General features: G+C 42.1%; 2 protein-coding genes across 8 annotated transcripts in view; one reads left to right on the forward strand and one right to left on the reverse strand.

The window, feature by feature from the left end:
• The window catches only part of kiaa1328 (KIAA1328 ortholog), a 124,630-nt gene that overhangs the window by 24,576 nt on the left and 83,226 nt on the right, over positions 1 to 16,828 (reverse strand). The window lies entirely within an intron of this gene.
• celf4 (CUGBP, Elav-like family member 4) overlaps positions 1 to 16,828 on the forward strand; it is a 90,374-nt gene that overhangs the window by 7,446 nt on the left and 66,100 nt on the right. For all 7 annotated transcript variants that reach the window (XM_022200639.2, XM_022200632.2, XM_022200617.2 and 4 more), the window contains exon 2: positions 14,215 to 14,297. In XM_022200639.2, coding sequence (XP_022056331.1) covers positions 14,215 to 14,297 — 83 coding nt within the window. The remainder of the gene's footprint in view (positions 1 to 14,214; positions 14,298 to 16,828) is intronic.

Raw genomic sequence — 16,828 nt, forward strand, 5'->3', positions numbered from 1 at the left:
GAATGTTAATAATAAGATCTATATTTTAGGTCCGAACCTGATTCGAACCCTCAGAATGTTCATGAAAACAGGTCTGGATACTGCTCACCACTGCAGAGTCTTTCCACGAGGAAATAGCAGCATGACACAGCAGCAATATGAAAAATAGAACCAAAGTTTGTCACAGCTCACTGTGGCAGTGGCCCATTAATGCATGCCCTGCAAGAATTAATTCCTGTTACATATCCGACTCCAAAAGTGTTTTATTCCTTTCAAACTCAATTACATTTTTTTCTGTTTTGGCCCTTTCTTATATCGTTCTCAAGGTCAAATTCTGTTTCCATATCAGAGGAGCAAATCATTGTTATTACCTTGCAAACAAATACCGTAATAAGCCCTCACTGTCTCTCCAACCTGTATTCCATGTACTTTCAATTACCTTTTTAGCCCATAGAAAATTGCTTCATATACACTAAACAAATCATTCAGCATTGGGGATTTATGGTTCATAGAAAGTTGAATTGATGTTTATTTTCAACTAAATTGCTAAACATAACTCAAAGTGGCGTATCTGGGTCTGCCTGCTAGGCTACTCTAAAGGAGGGATTGCATGAGCCGTGTACTATTTGTCCCAGACAGAAAGCACATCAAAGATCATTGAGCATGTGTGACTTGTCAGGTCAGACACATATTTAGCCTTCTCTGTATGCATGCATACAACCCCCTGTGCTGCCCCAAGACTGCCAGGTTTGAGTGTCCCTGATTCAATTCACTTTCTTGCCATCTCCCTTCATGCCTATTTCATGTCCCTCAATTAAAAATGCACCACGTTGACTTGTAAAAGGAAGGTGGGAATGGAGGTTAGGGCTTTTCAAAGATCCCTCTCAATTATTCAAAGCCAAGTTTGATTCAGAAAATGGAGGAGGATTAATAAGTCATGTGGAAGTTTTCGAAGGTTTGGGTAGCAAATGTAATGCAAGGTATTCTGACAAAACTAGCAGAAGCATCGACCAAAAAGAGGTGTTTGTTTTGGATTGGGTTTGACAAGTTTTGACTGTCAGAGTCAGCATGATACATTGAAACTACTTGCTCTCTTTATCTGATGTAAGAGGGATGCCTTAAGTCATCAACTTGGTTCAGAGAAGGTTTGTAATTGCTCAGCTTTCTGTTGAAGAAATTGTGGAGAATTTTGAATGGCAGAAAGCAACTGATCAGCTCTGAATTTGTGTTTCAAATTTTGGGTTTGTTTCTGCATCCCCACTGGGTCTGTATTGTTCCATTTTCATTCTGCAAAACTGTGCAGATCAGTGCATTCTTGCCCTCAGATATTACCATTCAAATCATACTGGCATCACATTGAGAGAAAGTACATCAAGGCTTTATCCTGTCCTGCTGGTTGGAGAGCAGATAGACCAAAACATATCGCTGCAGAGGGAGATGGTGCAAGAGTGCGTAAAACGACAAGGAGCTCAAGACAGAGAGAGCGCGGGAGAGAGGGAAGGAGAATTAGAGAGATGTTGAAATAGGGATGATGTAAGAGAATGTGTGAAAAGAGGCAAGGGAGATCCATGGAGGAGAATTTGGGTGGGGGATGCACACAAAGACAGAAAGAGAATATCAAGAGGCAGAGCGATATAAAAGAAAGAGAGCAGAGATTGTAAAGAGAGGTGCAGACTAAAAATGGAGGCACGGAGAGATTGTTCAATGACAGCCACAGAGTGAGCAAAAAGGAACGAAAGGAAGATGGAAGGGGCTGAAAAGCAAAGACTGGAAAGCTAGAAAGGAAACTGACAGACAGAGATAGAAGTAGAAAGAGTGAGGGAGTCCCAGAGACAGATGTCGCCCTCGCTGGCCCCGGCAGATTGATAGCTTCTGGCCCAGTTCCATGCCAGGCTCTGACCCCTCTGTCCTCTGCTGTAATTTATAGGCTGCGTTTTGCCAGATTTAAGCACTACTCTGTGGCCATCATGGCTTGAGAAGGGAGAATGACCTTCCTGGGATGGGAGCAGAATTAGACCCCTGCAGCTCCCAGCTGCCCCGGGTGTAAATAGGCAAGTGCCCTCCATATTAGCATGATCTCTGACAACATGTTAATGGGACGGGTTTTACTTGTCACTTGTGTGTGTGTGTGTGTGTGTGTGTGTGTGTGTGTGTGTGTGTGTGTGTGTGTGTGTGTGTGTGTGTGTGTGTGTGTGTGTGTGTGTGTGTCTTTTCTTCATTTGTTAGTTTTTGCTCTTTGTTCATGTACAGTATTTTAATATGTTAATGTGAATGTGCAGCTGTGTAGTTGTGTAAGAAAAGTGTGTTTAAATAACTTCTGACTGCAAATCAGAACAGAATGTTTCCACTGACATCAGCACGCTGCACCTGAGAGGTTGAATAACTTTGATATTTTTTGGGTAATACTGAAGCTCCTGATTTTAGTCTCATGCAGTAGAAAAACCTGGACATACAGTTTTTTGTTTAAGTTCCAGTGCTAACATAACTAATTTCTCATCTTTTGTTTCAACTTTATCGGTGAATTAATTAGAAAAAACAACAGAAAAGCACATAAATGTGATTAAATGTTGATGATGAAGTATAATTAAAAACTTTTTGGTGCATCTTTCTGATAACTTTGCTGAAAAGCAGTGTTTATTGGTACAGTATGCAATTATGAAATGTCCTTCTGGAGAATCATTAATCTGTTTTGGCATTGGCTTAAGAGCACTGTAGGTGTTTTTTCACTTTATGTGTGTATATTTCTTTCACTGTCACTAAGAGGCCACATTCACTAAGCTTTTCATTTAAAATTTTAAATACAGATAAACAAGCCTGGAAACCCATTCACGTTCTACCCACTTCACTACAGCCCGTTCTCCTACATGCAGATTCTTTTACTGGCCCTCAAAAGTTGATTTCAAATCTAATGTATTTCTCTGTAACATTGACATTTTATGATTGAACAAGCAGCAAGGTTCCATATGTTTGAAAAAAAAACCCTCAGCTTTTGATGCTCGTGTCTAATAAATTTTTCAGATTGTGAAATCAGTGAGAGAAGGGAAGTTTCAAACACAAATACAGAAATCTGTCATGAAAAATAACCTGAACTGTGGGTGTTCACTGCTCACAGTAGCACGCCGACTGAGAAAATATGTTTTAATGGTCTTTGAGGGAGTTTCTCACCACTGCTGAAGCAAACATAAGTCTGAATATGTGATATTCTGCTGGATTTAGTGCTGTTTGTGCTGAAGATTCTACACCTCGAAGACCAGGTTCAAACTTTCGTGGATTTATTAGGACATGACAGAAGCACGTAGGAGACATTTTTACCCACTCTACAAAACAATTCAACTTATTTTTTAATAGATTATTTCAGTCTTCTTTTTTAAATTATCCTTGCACTCAAGAATATTTTATTTCAGAATAAAAATATTGTTTTTGAGTGTGCTGATAATAGATCCTTCATCTCACTGAATTGGACCTTTTAAGCTCTTCCTCACTTTAAGGAGTGGCCTGGTTGCTTATTGCACGATTAGCTCCTGCTTTCATAAATCAGGCCCTAATTTTTTGCAGACTGTTGGTGCAAATTAGATGATAACAGCACGGCAAAACTTTGCACTGTGGTTCTTGCAAAGTAAATATGGCATGTGTGTATCTGGAGCATGCTCCCTCGTAGACTAACTTGGCCGGCTAGCTGGTGAGCACAGCTGGGTTTGTGCTTGGCCATTCAGAACGTTACCTCAATGCACAAATCAGCCCAGGGAATGATCTGGACAGAAAGCCTTCAGCAAATTATTACAGATTTGCAATTTAATGGCTTCGGAGGTCTCTCCCAGCCCTGCACAGGTTCCCAATGAGACAGAGCCTATTAGTTTGGTCCTTTAATCACAGAACAGGAGATGGGAATCCTGGCCAAACCTATACATACCCCGCTTCACTTGGTGTGGAATGATTTCATGGGGTTTATAGATAGAGACAGTGAAGTCTGTGTGCGTGCACAGGCGTGTGTGAGTGTGTGAGCATTGGGTAGTTGATAAGCTTTGCTTTCCCTGGAGCAACAGCATTGTGTGTGTGCGTGTGTTTGTGTGTATATGTATGTTAGCGTGTGTGTGTGTGTGTGTGTGTGTGTGTGTGTGTGTGTGTGTGTGTGTGTGTGTGTGTGTGTGTGTCAGAGAGAGAGAGGGGGAAAAAAACAACGAGTTCCTTTATGGATCGTTCATCAATACCACTAGGACGCAGTGGGCAGTAGCAATTAATTTGGCATAGGCTTTACCCAAAGCTAACAAAAGTCCATTTCCCAAACCACATGTTATAGAAAAATGGAAAACTAGTTTCCAGTGTCATGTTCCAAAAATATTTTCATCAAAACTGGTTTTAGTTGTAAGGGAAGTAATTAATTTACAGTCCGTCCAACCAGGAAAGCGGGTGTTTAAAAAAATCTCCACTTTGTTTCCAGGTGAAGATGTCTTTGTTGCACATCATTGGACTGAACTATAAAAACTCGCTCTCTTAAGCTTGCCAAATCTAAACTTTTTTGTGATTTATTACATGTTTTATCAATTAATGAGCAGTTAAATTCAAAAGCTAAGCTCCTGTGTTTTGAAAAGTTACAGATCTACAGCACAAGACATTTATACAACCAGAAACAAGGCATTTTAGATAAAGGCATAACTTTTGTGATACTACTTGTTACAGACAAACGGCTGTCTTCTCACAGATTGTTTAAGTCTTTCCCATAGCTATAGTTGCCCTGATTAATGTGCCATCGATGCAAAATGTAAAAACTATCATTCCAATCTGCCTTTCAATGTCCCAATTTGTCCAAGAGGAAGCCAAGCTTTCTAAATGAGCTGGATAAAAGTGACTGCCAAAGGGGATGAATATATATAATTATCTGTGGCTGGAGCGCCAACAAAGGGACTTTGAAAATCAACTTTATGCGCCAAAGGCTTCATTAGTCCGACGACAACAAAATGTCCCCTCAACTTGCAGGTGGAAAGACACACAGGTATCTGGAAAGCTATTAAAAACATGCAGTCGCACAGCCTTCTGCAGCCCGCTACTATCTGTTTGGGATTAGAAGCTATTTAATGTGCTAATGTTAATATGCTAATGTGTTAATGTTATGTTAGTGAATTATTAGGTGTTTAAGAAATGCCTGACTGCTGTTTTGTTGGTCTTACGCATTGACACGTTAGAGAGGATGGATAACTGTGTTTACTTTGCATATGGAAATCCCTGAATGCCTTTCATCTGTCCTTCCTATAGCGACTAGTGGTCCATGTTAGCTTTGCAAACATCTTAATTGTGTTAAATGGAGGAAAAAAAGGGGGGGGGAGAGAGAGATTAAAAGCCATTAATGTGTGTTGTGTGAGGGTATGCTATTCCCGGGACAGTGCTTTTGTTCACTTTGGCAAAGCAGAGGAGAGAGTTTCACCTTGAAACTCAATGCACACCAGAATCATTGTCATTGTGTCTACCTAAAACGGCGCTATCACTCGTTCTCACTGTTTCATACACTGTCAAACTTGCTTTGCTCGTCTTTGCATTTCTTTTTGTGATTGCCTCTCTCCATCCTTCTCACTCTCTTTGTACGTCTCTCCCATTTTCTCACCGTCTATCTCTCGTGCTTTTCCCTTTGTAGCCCTGCTTCTCTCCATCACTCTCTCTCTCTGTCTGTCTGTCTAAGCGTCAGATAATCTCACTGGGGGAGACTTTAGAGGACTCTCCATCTGTGTATAAATAGCTCTGGATGAATTATTGAGGGACCTGGGGTTGCTAATAATCCCGCAGGACCCATCTGACAATGACACAGAAGATGGAGGGAAAACAATTACGCAGGCTTTCTCCTTCAGAAGAGTGGGAATGGGGGTGGATGGGGGGGACTCAGCGGCCTCTGGGAGCCTCCTCGCGGGGCCCAACATCTTGGCTAATAAACCCAATTAAGTCTCCGGAATCAATCGGAGCCCTGGGGGCGTCCTCTCTCTTCCTTCCCCGGACGGTGTGCAACAACAGGAAGTGTAATGATTCATGTTCCCTCTTCTGCATTTGGATCGTCCTCTCATCTCCATCTTGCAGGTTGGCAAGGCGGACGGGACAGGACAGGATGTCCGCCGAGGCAGGATAATAGGACAGGGAGAGGAAAGGAGACGAGAGGCAAGTGGAGTGGACAGGAGCACAGAGGAATATTAATGGGAGTGTTTATTCTGTAAGTGTTTTACCAGGGGGACGGGACATGGGACCACTCCCATGACAGAATTAAAGCACTTTGTCTTCTTAGAGATACATGATTCATCTGTAGATGGATTTTTGATTAATAGGCTTTGCCAGATTCTTGTCTGACTGTTGACACAATGTGCTCCCATTATCTATCTATCTATCTATCTATCTATCTGTAGCGATGACCACAAATTTTCAGTGTTGTGTTTCTACACAGGTCAGTCTTGTCATTCACAGACCCATTAACTTCACACCAACATAATTTATATGTATGCTAACTCGCGTCCTGGACTTTTCTAACCAAATGTCAGTCCACTATGCCTCTGCAAGTACGATATGAAGAGATCTACATTGAAAAAGATGGAAAATTTATTTCTTTTTTTTTTTTATTGTGCCTGTACATTGTATTCATGGATTGCTGTCAGTCTTTTCCAACACTGAAAAACTGCAGAGTCAGCAACTATGGTCTGGTTAGAGCAAATAAAACAAGTATTATTGTGGTTAGAAATTGAAATAATTTGCTAAACGTTGGAGAAAGATCATTAAAAACACATGCAGTAACTGAAAGTCTCCAGGTACCTGCTATTCTAAAGCCTCAACTGCCACACAGAAAGCAGAATCATCCAGCATGGACCAGAATTACCAGTGATACTGGGACAATGCTGGTATATTCTGCCTATTGAAGCCCTGCCGTACATGAGAGCAAGCCAGATCACTGAAGAGATCCCTCAGTCTTAAAGTGCTGTGTAGTCTGGTTTCTGGAGGAGCGTTTTAGTGTCCCCTGAGAGTCCAAACACTGTTTCAGAGGTTTTTCCACTCTGCCAAGTATAATGTTCCCAAATGAAACATTGAATAGTTGTAATTTGGGCGTGAAAATGTCCAACTGTTATCTGTCCTACATTGTTATATTTGTCAGCACCGATACATTTCCCAGGGTGGCCGACTTGGTATGTAACGGTGCGCACTTTCAGTTCATCTTAGGAGTCATTCCACGTTTAATAATTCATGTCATGAAAAGCTAAATTTGGGGCGTCCCAAACATTTCCTGACAAAATGGCTGAGGTAGGGGGAGAGCGAGGTGATTTGTCTGCCTGGATATTGGGGACAGCTCGAGACATCTGATGTGTGCCATCAGGGGAGCTTTTAACAAGTGCGTTACGAGCGCGTGTCCGAGCATTTGTGTTTCATGCGGCGCACTCTGAGCGTTGTTCAAGGAGGTATTTTACTTTGTGGCATATGAGCCCAAGCATCACATGTAAGCACCTTCTTTAAGTTGTGTGAGTAGAGTGAGTCTATATGGATGTGTGTATGCTTTCTGTCCCGACCCTCGAGGGACCAGGGGTTGGCTGGCTGGGTGGGTAGGTGGGTGAGGGGCTGGGGGTGGGAGTGGCAGGCCGAGTGAGGGTTGGCGTGAGGGGAACGGGGGAGAGGAGGGCGACGCTGTCCTAATGATGCATTTTCTACTCCATTGATTCAGTGGCTCTGCTCTCCAGTAAATCCTTCACATGCAACACATTAAAGCTGGCCCTTTTTCCTCCTTCACCAATCGATTAGCACAGCTTAGAGACGGCCACTCTGGGAAGCAGGGCAGAGATGGGACTTGTTATCTTCAAGAACTCACACACACACACACACACACACACACACACACACACACACACACACACACACACACACACACACACACACACACACACACACACACACACACACACACACACACACACACAAACACACGTAAACAGAGCATGTAAATGTCCATGCTGTTTGTCACTCATCTTTCTGTCATGAAAAAATGGCTTCTATCTATGGTTGTAATGTGAAGTTGGTGTGGTTTCGTAGTTTGCATGCATTTGCGAGTAGTGCCTGTAACTGTTTTTCCTTTATCGCGTCCTAAAGGTACCACTGTGTGCAGATATGGGAATGCGATGGTAATCATGCAAAGTGCTTTGATTTAATATAAATAGTTTACAAAGTTTTTATTGGGTAATTTTGTTCCAGTTATTTTTCACTATGTTGCTCTAAAGTAACATTCAAACCATCAGAGTGCTTTTATTTGGCATGATGATGTAACAACTTTGCAGGAAATGCCCAGATATTAAAATTCATTTTACACCCTCCAGTCAGTCAGAACTCAGTATTCACCCAGAATACAGTATAATGACTTTTATTTGACTATCTTCATATCCTCATCTCAGAAAGTAATTTAGTTACAACCGGAGTCAGTTTTATTGTTCAAAATGACTATGTCCTGCACTTATGAGAATGGGGGGGATTTTAACAGATGTACAGCAGTGCCGTCCCTTTGAGATTCATCCATCACCTGGTGGTTAACATTTGCTGTCTTTTCTTGCTCTCTGGTTCCCCTGTGCTCGTTGTGTGTTTCTGTATTTGACATTCTACTTGTTCCCCAGAAGAGAGAGAGGACAGAAGGATCTGCATATAGTCAGTCGCCTATGGGAGAGCTGAGACTGCGATTACACGCCATTATAAATGAATTCACCTTCTCTTTCATAATGCTGCCCCTTAGTTCTGCCTCACTCTGCTGAAATAATATCATACTCAACACCAGCATTGATTAGTGCCTGAAAGAGGTTCTGAATTTTTAAGGTCTGTTTTACAAAATGAAAAAAAAGGCTTGATGTGAGTAATTGAAGTCTCCCCCCACCCCCCAGACAGAATACAGTACAGTCCTCTGAGGTCTTATTGTGGGCTTCAAAGTGCTTTTTTATTTAATCAGAGTTTACAGCTGCCAATTAAAGATTTTAAGATGATACGGGAGAAAGTTGGAATGTTCCTGGAGACCTTGGCCGTGTCCCCTAAAATAGCCTCTATTCTCTGTCTCTTTTTTCCACGGTGAGTAATGATCTGAAAGGTCAGCAAAGGTGAAGGGGATATGAGCAACTGCTGCTCACTTTATTGAATTACTATTCCTCGCAGAACCAAAAGTGAGGGGGCTTGTCTGTTTTTTTTTCACTTTGATACCATGTGTGGTTGGAGGTATTTAACTTAGAGCAGTCTGCAGTTTTAATTATTCCAAAAATATTTCTATATATCCAGCTATTACAGCCAAAAAGGACAATTATTCCACTGCCAGTAAAGGAACATGAGGGGAAAATCCATAGGGGCCGCACATTTATAGACTCACAGAGTTTTAATGGCTGTATTCATTTTATTTTTAAAGCAGAATGTAAACTTTGCTCTTCACATTTTACGGTGTTTGAAAATCAGATAGAGAACTGAATATTAATAATCATATAGCTCATACTGAGTGTCCCAGTTACAGCAGCACAAGGGCAACTGTATCATTCTTGAATCAGAAAGTCTTTTAATACAGCACTTATTAGTATTCCTTTTTTGCACTCAGTGGTACTCGTTTTCACCATATGACTAAAAGACCAAGGCTTTATGCGCTATTTCTCTGAACACAATAAGTCAAGAATTTTCGTCTTTACTCTGACCCATTTCAAGAGTGAATTGAAGAGTGTTATCTAAGCCTTAGCACTCACAAAAATCCAGTCAGAACGTTCTTGTCTTAAGGTCAATCTTTAAAAAGGAGAAAAAAAAAACATTCTTCTGTTTATTGAGCAAAGGCTGTCCTTGGTCAACCCTTTCAGGCGGAGATAAGTGCTAACAGAACTGAGGTGGGGGGGAGACGTGGAGATTTCTATTGACTGACTGAAATTGGACAGCCTCAAACAAAGTTTCATGCCAAAGTTTTTCGAGGCAGAGATCCAGGCCTATGCAGCGCCGAGTTTCAGCTGCGCCGTGGATAAAGCTTTTTAATGCTATTGACTCTTTTTAGGCTCTAACCAAGATGTTCTGAAATATTTAAATGATCACTGGGAGTTTCTCCCTCGTCTGTGGCTGGGAATAAAAGGAGAGAGAGAGGAGGGAACTTTTTATGTCAGCCTTTTACAATCCCTGAATTAATAGGCGCAAGATAATTAGAGAATTCTGTGCAATAACATTGTCCCTCAAGTTTTCTGGTCTTGGGTGGCATCAGGCAATGCATGCTGGTTAAGAAATAATTCATGTGTCCAGTAACAGTACTAATTCTGGAGTACTTTTAATTTTAGTGGGATAATAATTAGTTTCAGGGGAGAATTTGAAGTCTGGAGTGTCCCTATCCAGGGTTGTGGTGATGTCACAGAGGTTTCTGTATGTTTAATGGGAATATGGGGATTTTAATTACAAGAGAAGGAGTTTTGTGATTACACTCAAACTACATGTGGTGTGACGACATATCTCGACTGTCTTGAAGAAAAAAAAATGTAACAAATATAACATTTCTTAGTGCATGATTGAACCCTCAGATAAGTCCCAACACTGTCACCAGCAGTTAAACCTTCTACAAAAGGTATATTTATATTATGAATGGATGGCATGACCGTATTTATGTGAAAGGGGTTGCTCATAGTTACAGGCATCTTTCCACTTATTAATGTGATGTTAGAACAAATTGGAAGTTTGGATTCATGCTCACTGCTCTTATCAATGTTGTTTACAGCAGCTGCAGGAAACTGTGCTCTACCTGCTTAACAAATAATGGAAAACAGACAAAGGTAGCAACTGACTAGTGCATTTAGCAGCTAAAGGGGCAGAAAACGCAAGCATTTGACTTATATTCATCATCTGGACTCTGTATTTGTTGGAACCATTGTAGCTACTGCCCCTACCATCTTCAGGATACTCCTCTAAATGAATGCTAATATCTCTAAAACACTCCAAACAAAAAACTTTCTGTTAGTCACGTATGACATCTGTTTTTCAGTGACACTGTCTCATGACTCATGGAGCTATCTTCAGTGAAAACAGAATATATAAATAAACAATGGTTGAGCTGGGCTTTCAAATATATTCAGAGTGAAGTAAGTGAAATGACTCAAAATCCTAAATACAAATTTACATCTAAAAATATAAAACCTTCCCCGTAGTCAAATTGTTGGGAGACTCGTTGGGCAAAAACATCTCATCAAGTTAAGGTTTTCCATAGTTAACAAGGTCAAAGCTCTATGTGGTCCAACAAGCTGTCGTTTAAATAAGGCCTGGTGACAGTTGGTGGATTTCTTTCTTCTTCCCCAACCAGAAAGTTATTCAGTCTCCACCATTCCCTCGCTGCTTTCTTTCATCTTCTCTCGTTTCCTTCCCCATATTTTTCTCTCCCTCTCATTCTCTGTCTCTCACTCTTTCCCTGTTTCTCTCTCTCGGTGGGTGTGTGTCCCTTTAGGGTGTCTGCAGCAGTTGAGATAAGAAGCGAGTGTAGGACACAGGGGGATGGTGTTCACAGAAGCTAGGTGATCTTATCTACTCTCTCTCCCTCTCCCTCTCCCTCTCTTGCCGAGCATCCCTCGCTGCTCTGCTTTTCCTCTCTGCTCTTCTCCTCCCCCTCTTTCTTTTTGCTCCCTTGCCCTTTTTTCCTCTTCCCTCGTCTCTCTCCTCTCACACACACATTCTCTCAGATCCCCTCTGTGCTGCTGTTGATTTGAATTTGAAGTGATGGGAAACCAAATTGGCAGCATTGACAGCAGAAACAAACAGCTTATCTCTCTCTCCTGGGCCAATATGGGTCTTAGTCAGATACTAGAGCTGCTGCCAGCATCTGACTTGTGACAATGATGATAAATTGAACGTTTGTTGACTGTCACTTTTCATGTGTGTGTATGCAAGCGTGAGGGTGTGTTTCTCCGTGTTAGCATCTACGTCTCATCCATACATGTGTGAATTTACAGAGGGAAAACCCAACCAAACAGAAATCCTATACTTAGCAGAATTTCTACAGTTTTTACTCTGCACTTTGATATCATTCTATACCTCAACTCCACAGTGATATTTTCTTTAATTACATTCATTTGATAGATATCATAACCAGTAACTTTGCCAAATTTGAATTTTCTAAACATAAGTAATATTTTTTTTAAAAATATAGGTCAGTTCCTTATCATATTAGAAGGCAGCGTTGGATATTATATACTGAACATTTTGCAACCACCTCTTCTTGCAAATTTTGTAGCATATAAATGCAATTTATAAAGCCGTGGGTAGAAAACAGTAAAAAATAAATAAATTTTAAAAAAGTTGGGAACCACTGGATGAACTCAACCAAACAGTAAATAAAGTAGTTTAAACTCTACATCACAATGCTGTTTACTCATTTGCACTTCACAAAAATTTTTTAATTCACGGTGGGTTCTTTAACTTTTAATACTCACTCCATTTTGCAAATAATTGTCTTACTGATACTTTATGCAACTTTGGACGTTTTAAACTAGTGTTTTTACATTGTGGTAACGCTTGTTTGTAAAATATGAGTAAATCAGGTCTTGAATAACTCGTTGCGACGGGTGCCTGTGTTACAAACAATGCAATTGAGTGTCAGGCGTATGAAACGGAGGCTTGCATGTCTTTCCTATGGGACCGCGCTGGCATGTAGTGTTAACACGACAGGCCCGGAGAGGACGAGGAGGTAGCCAAGCTGTCAGCGGCCAACTCCCACTTCGCCTAATGAGAGAGAGGCCCGTTAATTAAAAACACCAACAGGCGGAGCTCCCCAGTGTCCCACCATCAGGACGACCTGGGGTTAAAGACACGGGGTAGAGATGACGGGAGGCATGCTGCTTCTACATGGTGCTGCCCTCAACAATAAATAGCCCCCAGAATTAAAAGAAAAGAACAAAGTGAACTACAAATGGGCAGAGCTATAAGTAGGGGGGTGCTTTCTTTAAACTGCACTGTGTCTTTGGGGGGTGGGGTCTATGGCTATCGTCTACTGCTTAGCTCTTGATGTTCCCAGAACAAACTGAGCTTCTTTTGTCTCTTTGTGCTCGTGTTTGTTGCGTTGCAGCAGGGAACATTTTGCCAAAGTCGACGTGTAGACTCAACTTTTTAGTTGAAGAAATGAAAAAAATAAAACATTTGTCAAAGCCGGTAGTTTTTTTTCTTGATGCTATAATATTTATGTCTACCTCTTTATTCAATCAAAGAATATTTATTCGAGGTCTGTTTAAGTGAAAAGAATTTAAATTAATGTCGGAGGGCTCAATTTACTTTTTCTGTTGAAATGTTCTGCACCTGCATTTACAGTACGAGCTCAGATTGTGTTGTATCACAGCAGTCTTTTGTGCAATTGTCTTTGTAAGTGTTTTATTAAACTGTCAAACACATGAATCATTAGCCTTGATCTGCAGATTGACAGTTTGTCAGCTCTCTGACAGTGCTGTGTGCCTCACTGTCAACAGGGGGTGGTGAGGGAACAGCTTACACGTTCCCCACGGCTTCTTCTTCTTCTTCCTCCTTGCCTCCTGCGTCTCCATCTTCTTTCCACCCCCACATGTCAGCCCAGGTGCTAACAAAACCGAGGATTGTGGGTAGTCTTGGAACATATGGAGCAGAGAGATGGAGAAATGAGGGGTGGAAGGAGGGAGGCGAGGGGGAGGGTGGGTGAGAGAGAGAGAGAGTGTAGCTGTCAGGCTGTCTATCCCTGTCACAGCAGCCAGAAGAGTGCGATGGACGAATGGATAACTGCTATTTCAGAATGCCAGGGAAAAAGCTCAGTCAGATTTGATGTGTTGATGTGGGCATAGTGGCTCTCACGCAACAGAATGCACAAATTGTCACACGGCACCGCGTTTTTTTTTGGTCCCACTTATTTCTCCTCAGCATGTGCGTGGATTGCGTCTGTATACAGAAAAATGTTCTGTTTGTTTGGTCACTGAAATGCCATTGCACAGTGCACAAACATGCACAGGCGTACACACACAAACACGAGCGAATTCCCAGTGCGGCCGTGTAGACAGACAGCTATGGCTGCAGGCTCACTGTGTGTTCCTGTGTGTGTGTGTGTGTGTGTGTGTGTGTGTGTGTGTGTGTGTGTGTGTGTGTGTGTGTGTGTGTGTATGCGCACGTGTGTGTTGTTTTTGGCTATTTGCTGATGATTGGTGCACCCCCTCCCATAGCTGTCTCTCCTTCTCTGTTCTCAGTCCACATAACATGCTTATGTCTTTCTCTTCCTCTCTCTCTCTTGCTGTATTTCAGGCTGTGCCTTCCTCACCTACTGTGCCAGAGAGTCAGCCCTGAAAGCCCAGAATGCATTGCACGAGCAGAAGACTCTGCCAGGAGTAAGTCATACACAAGGAATGCCATGTCGACCCAGAAGCAAAAATCTTACATAAACACATCACGGATTCACTCACACACACAAACACAGATGCTCATTTTAACATATAATGCTTGATATTTATTCCAAATCAAAGGGGTCTTCTCCGCCTTTGCCACGCTTGTCATGTACTGTTCATCAGTGGATGTACACCAGCCACGAGCGTAGCCCTTCTTTCTCTTAAAGATCCCTCCTCTTCTTCTGCCCCACCCCCCCACGCTTTCACTGCCTCCCTCTCTCTTCACTTTGACAGTCACACACACACACACACACACACACACACACACACACACACACACACACACACACACACACAAACCCATAGGGAGAAACCACACAGCATCACATCATAGGCATACTATTTATAGTCCTTCCTCCAGTTTGTGTAAATGAGTGTGTGTCTGTGCGTGTGCATGCACCCATGTGTGTGGGCAAGTGTGCGAGAGATAGACAGAGAGGGATGAAAAGCGGGTGGGCGGATGGATGTAGGCTCTTTCTACATTTATGTGCACGCTCTGCATTACAGCCCAGACTGGCAACAACACAAGTGTGCATCACGAATGTATATCACGACAGTGCATCCTTACGACAGATGTTCACATGCTGTGGATGTTTTAACTCAAATGTATGATGCAGCTGAAAGCAGCGTTTGAATTCTCAGCTCCTACTCATGCATGATGGGATGAGGGAGTTTTGACACTGTCATAGAGAACACATAGAGATTCAGTTGTTAGCAGCGCGCGTCTGTAAGTCTGAGGGATTATGTGCAATGTGAACATTTTCTTTAGTGTATACATGATTTTCTGATTACATATTTGTGTGTGTGTGTGTCTGTCATACATATTGAGTAGTATGTGCATGCACCTGAATGCTTGAGCATGCACATGGATGCCGTGCACGCGTCAGCCCCACATGTGTGCGTATGTGTGCGTTAGGAAGTTTTGATGCGTTTCTGTCAGGCCTGGCTCGGTTTGCTCTGTTCGTTTTTAATGACGCCTCCAGGGAAGCTGACAGTCGCCGTGTTGAGCGCACAGCCTTTGATGTGAGTGATTATGACATCACAGACGTGCAGTCGAGAAGAGCGGAGGAGTGGGGATCCGTGCTCTCAGTTTTGTTTTTTTTTTTACTTCCCAGTGGCATATTATTCAGAAAGAAAGAGAGAGGGAGAGACAGAGACACAGGGAAAGAGTGGAGGAGAGATTAAATATTTGGCCAAAACCAGAATGCGATTTTGTGTTCACACAAAGTGTGCTACCGATTGATGTTTTTGTCTTTGTTGCTATTGTTTGACACGGACTGGAATACATGGGCAGAAAAACAACATTTTTAAAGATTCTGTCTTTATATCTTTAAGGGATGGAGACTGTATTTGGCTTCATATGCTGCAAAGTAATGCTTCAACAGCAAATAAATGTAATCAGTCACTTGCAATCAACATTGTTTTAGAAGGAAATGCTAATTAGCAATGCCTTTGCCAGCAGAGGACAGTCTCAGGTTTGCATTTGATCGATGGTGAGCATTAAGTAAACAAAGGTAATGCCATAGGACAGACCTAGATGCTCAACAAACCCTGAAGCAGAGCATTCAGAGAGGCAGACCGGGAGACTGTCTTTTGTTGCTGGTGGAGGTAAAGCCAGCAAAACAGAATAAATGAGTTCATTAGGAACAGAGCGAGGACTTGGCCCTGGGAAAGGCAGTGGGACGTTTTATGGCGCACGATTACACCCTCTTTCCTCGGTTCCTTCTTGTTTTTTTTCCACCTATCTTCTTCTCTCTCTCTCTCCTTCCATCCTCTATCAATCCCCCACTCACAGGCCAACACAACCAAAACCCTGCAAATGAAATCCCTTTTTTCCCCCCGTTAAAGCCTCTTTCCCCTTCACTTCGTGTCCTGATGTGCTTTTTATCGTCAAAGTTGCTCCCCAACCCTTACATTTAAAAAGTTTTCTGCCGTCCCTTTTTTTGCAGCTGCCAGGTGAGCCGAGAGAAGAGGGGATTTGGCTTCCTGGTGGAAATGCCCTGTAAGCATGGCTGTAGGCTGTTGGTGTAGCTCAGACAAAGTACTAAGGGCTGCCTTGTGCGAATGTGTGTGCAAGTGTGTGAGGGTGTATATATGCAGTGTCAGGAGAGATTTTGGGTAAACAAGTGACAAGCAAAAATACTGATGTTAAAGTGACACTGACATTGAACTACTCGTGATAGATGACAAATTGCTTTCACGTTCCTCATTCCATTATAGCACAAGAAAGTACAGGTACACAGGATTATGCTGATGGAGAGTAAGTTTCTGCTAACAGAATTAAATCAACTCTACTGACAACTGACACAGAAACTCGTGTTTGCTGCATTGTTTGAGAACAGTCAGCATATTCAAGAGGTATTTGACTGATAAACCGATACAGTGAAAAGAAAGTGAAGTCAGCAGAGGACTTCCTGGAACTATGGATGGGTCAGTGAACGATCATTGGGGTCTGTTAAGCAACAAGTGACTAT

Source organism: Acanthochromis polyacanthus, chromosome 5, assembly GCF_021347895.1.
Source record: "Acanthochromis polyacanthus isolate Apoly-LR-REF ecotype Palm Island chromosome 5, KAUST_Apoly_ChrSc, whole genome shotgun sequence".
NCBI classification, from domain to species: domain Eukaryota; kingdom Metazoa; phylum Chordata; class Actinopteri; family Pomacentridae; genus Acanthochromis; species Acanthochromis polyacanthus.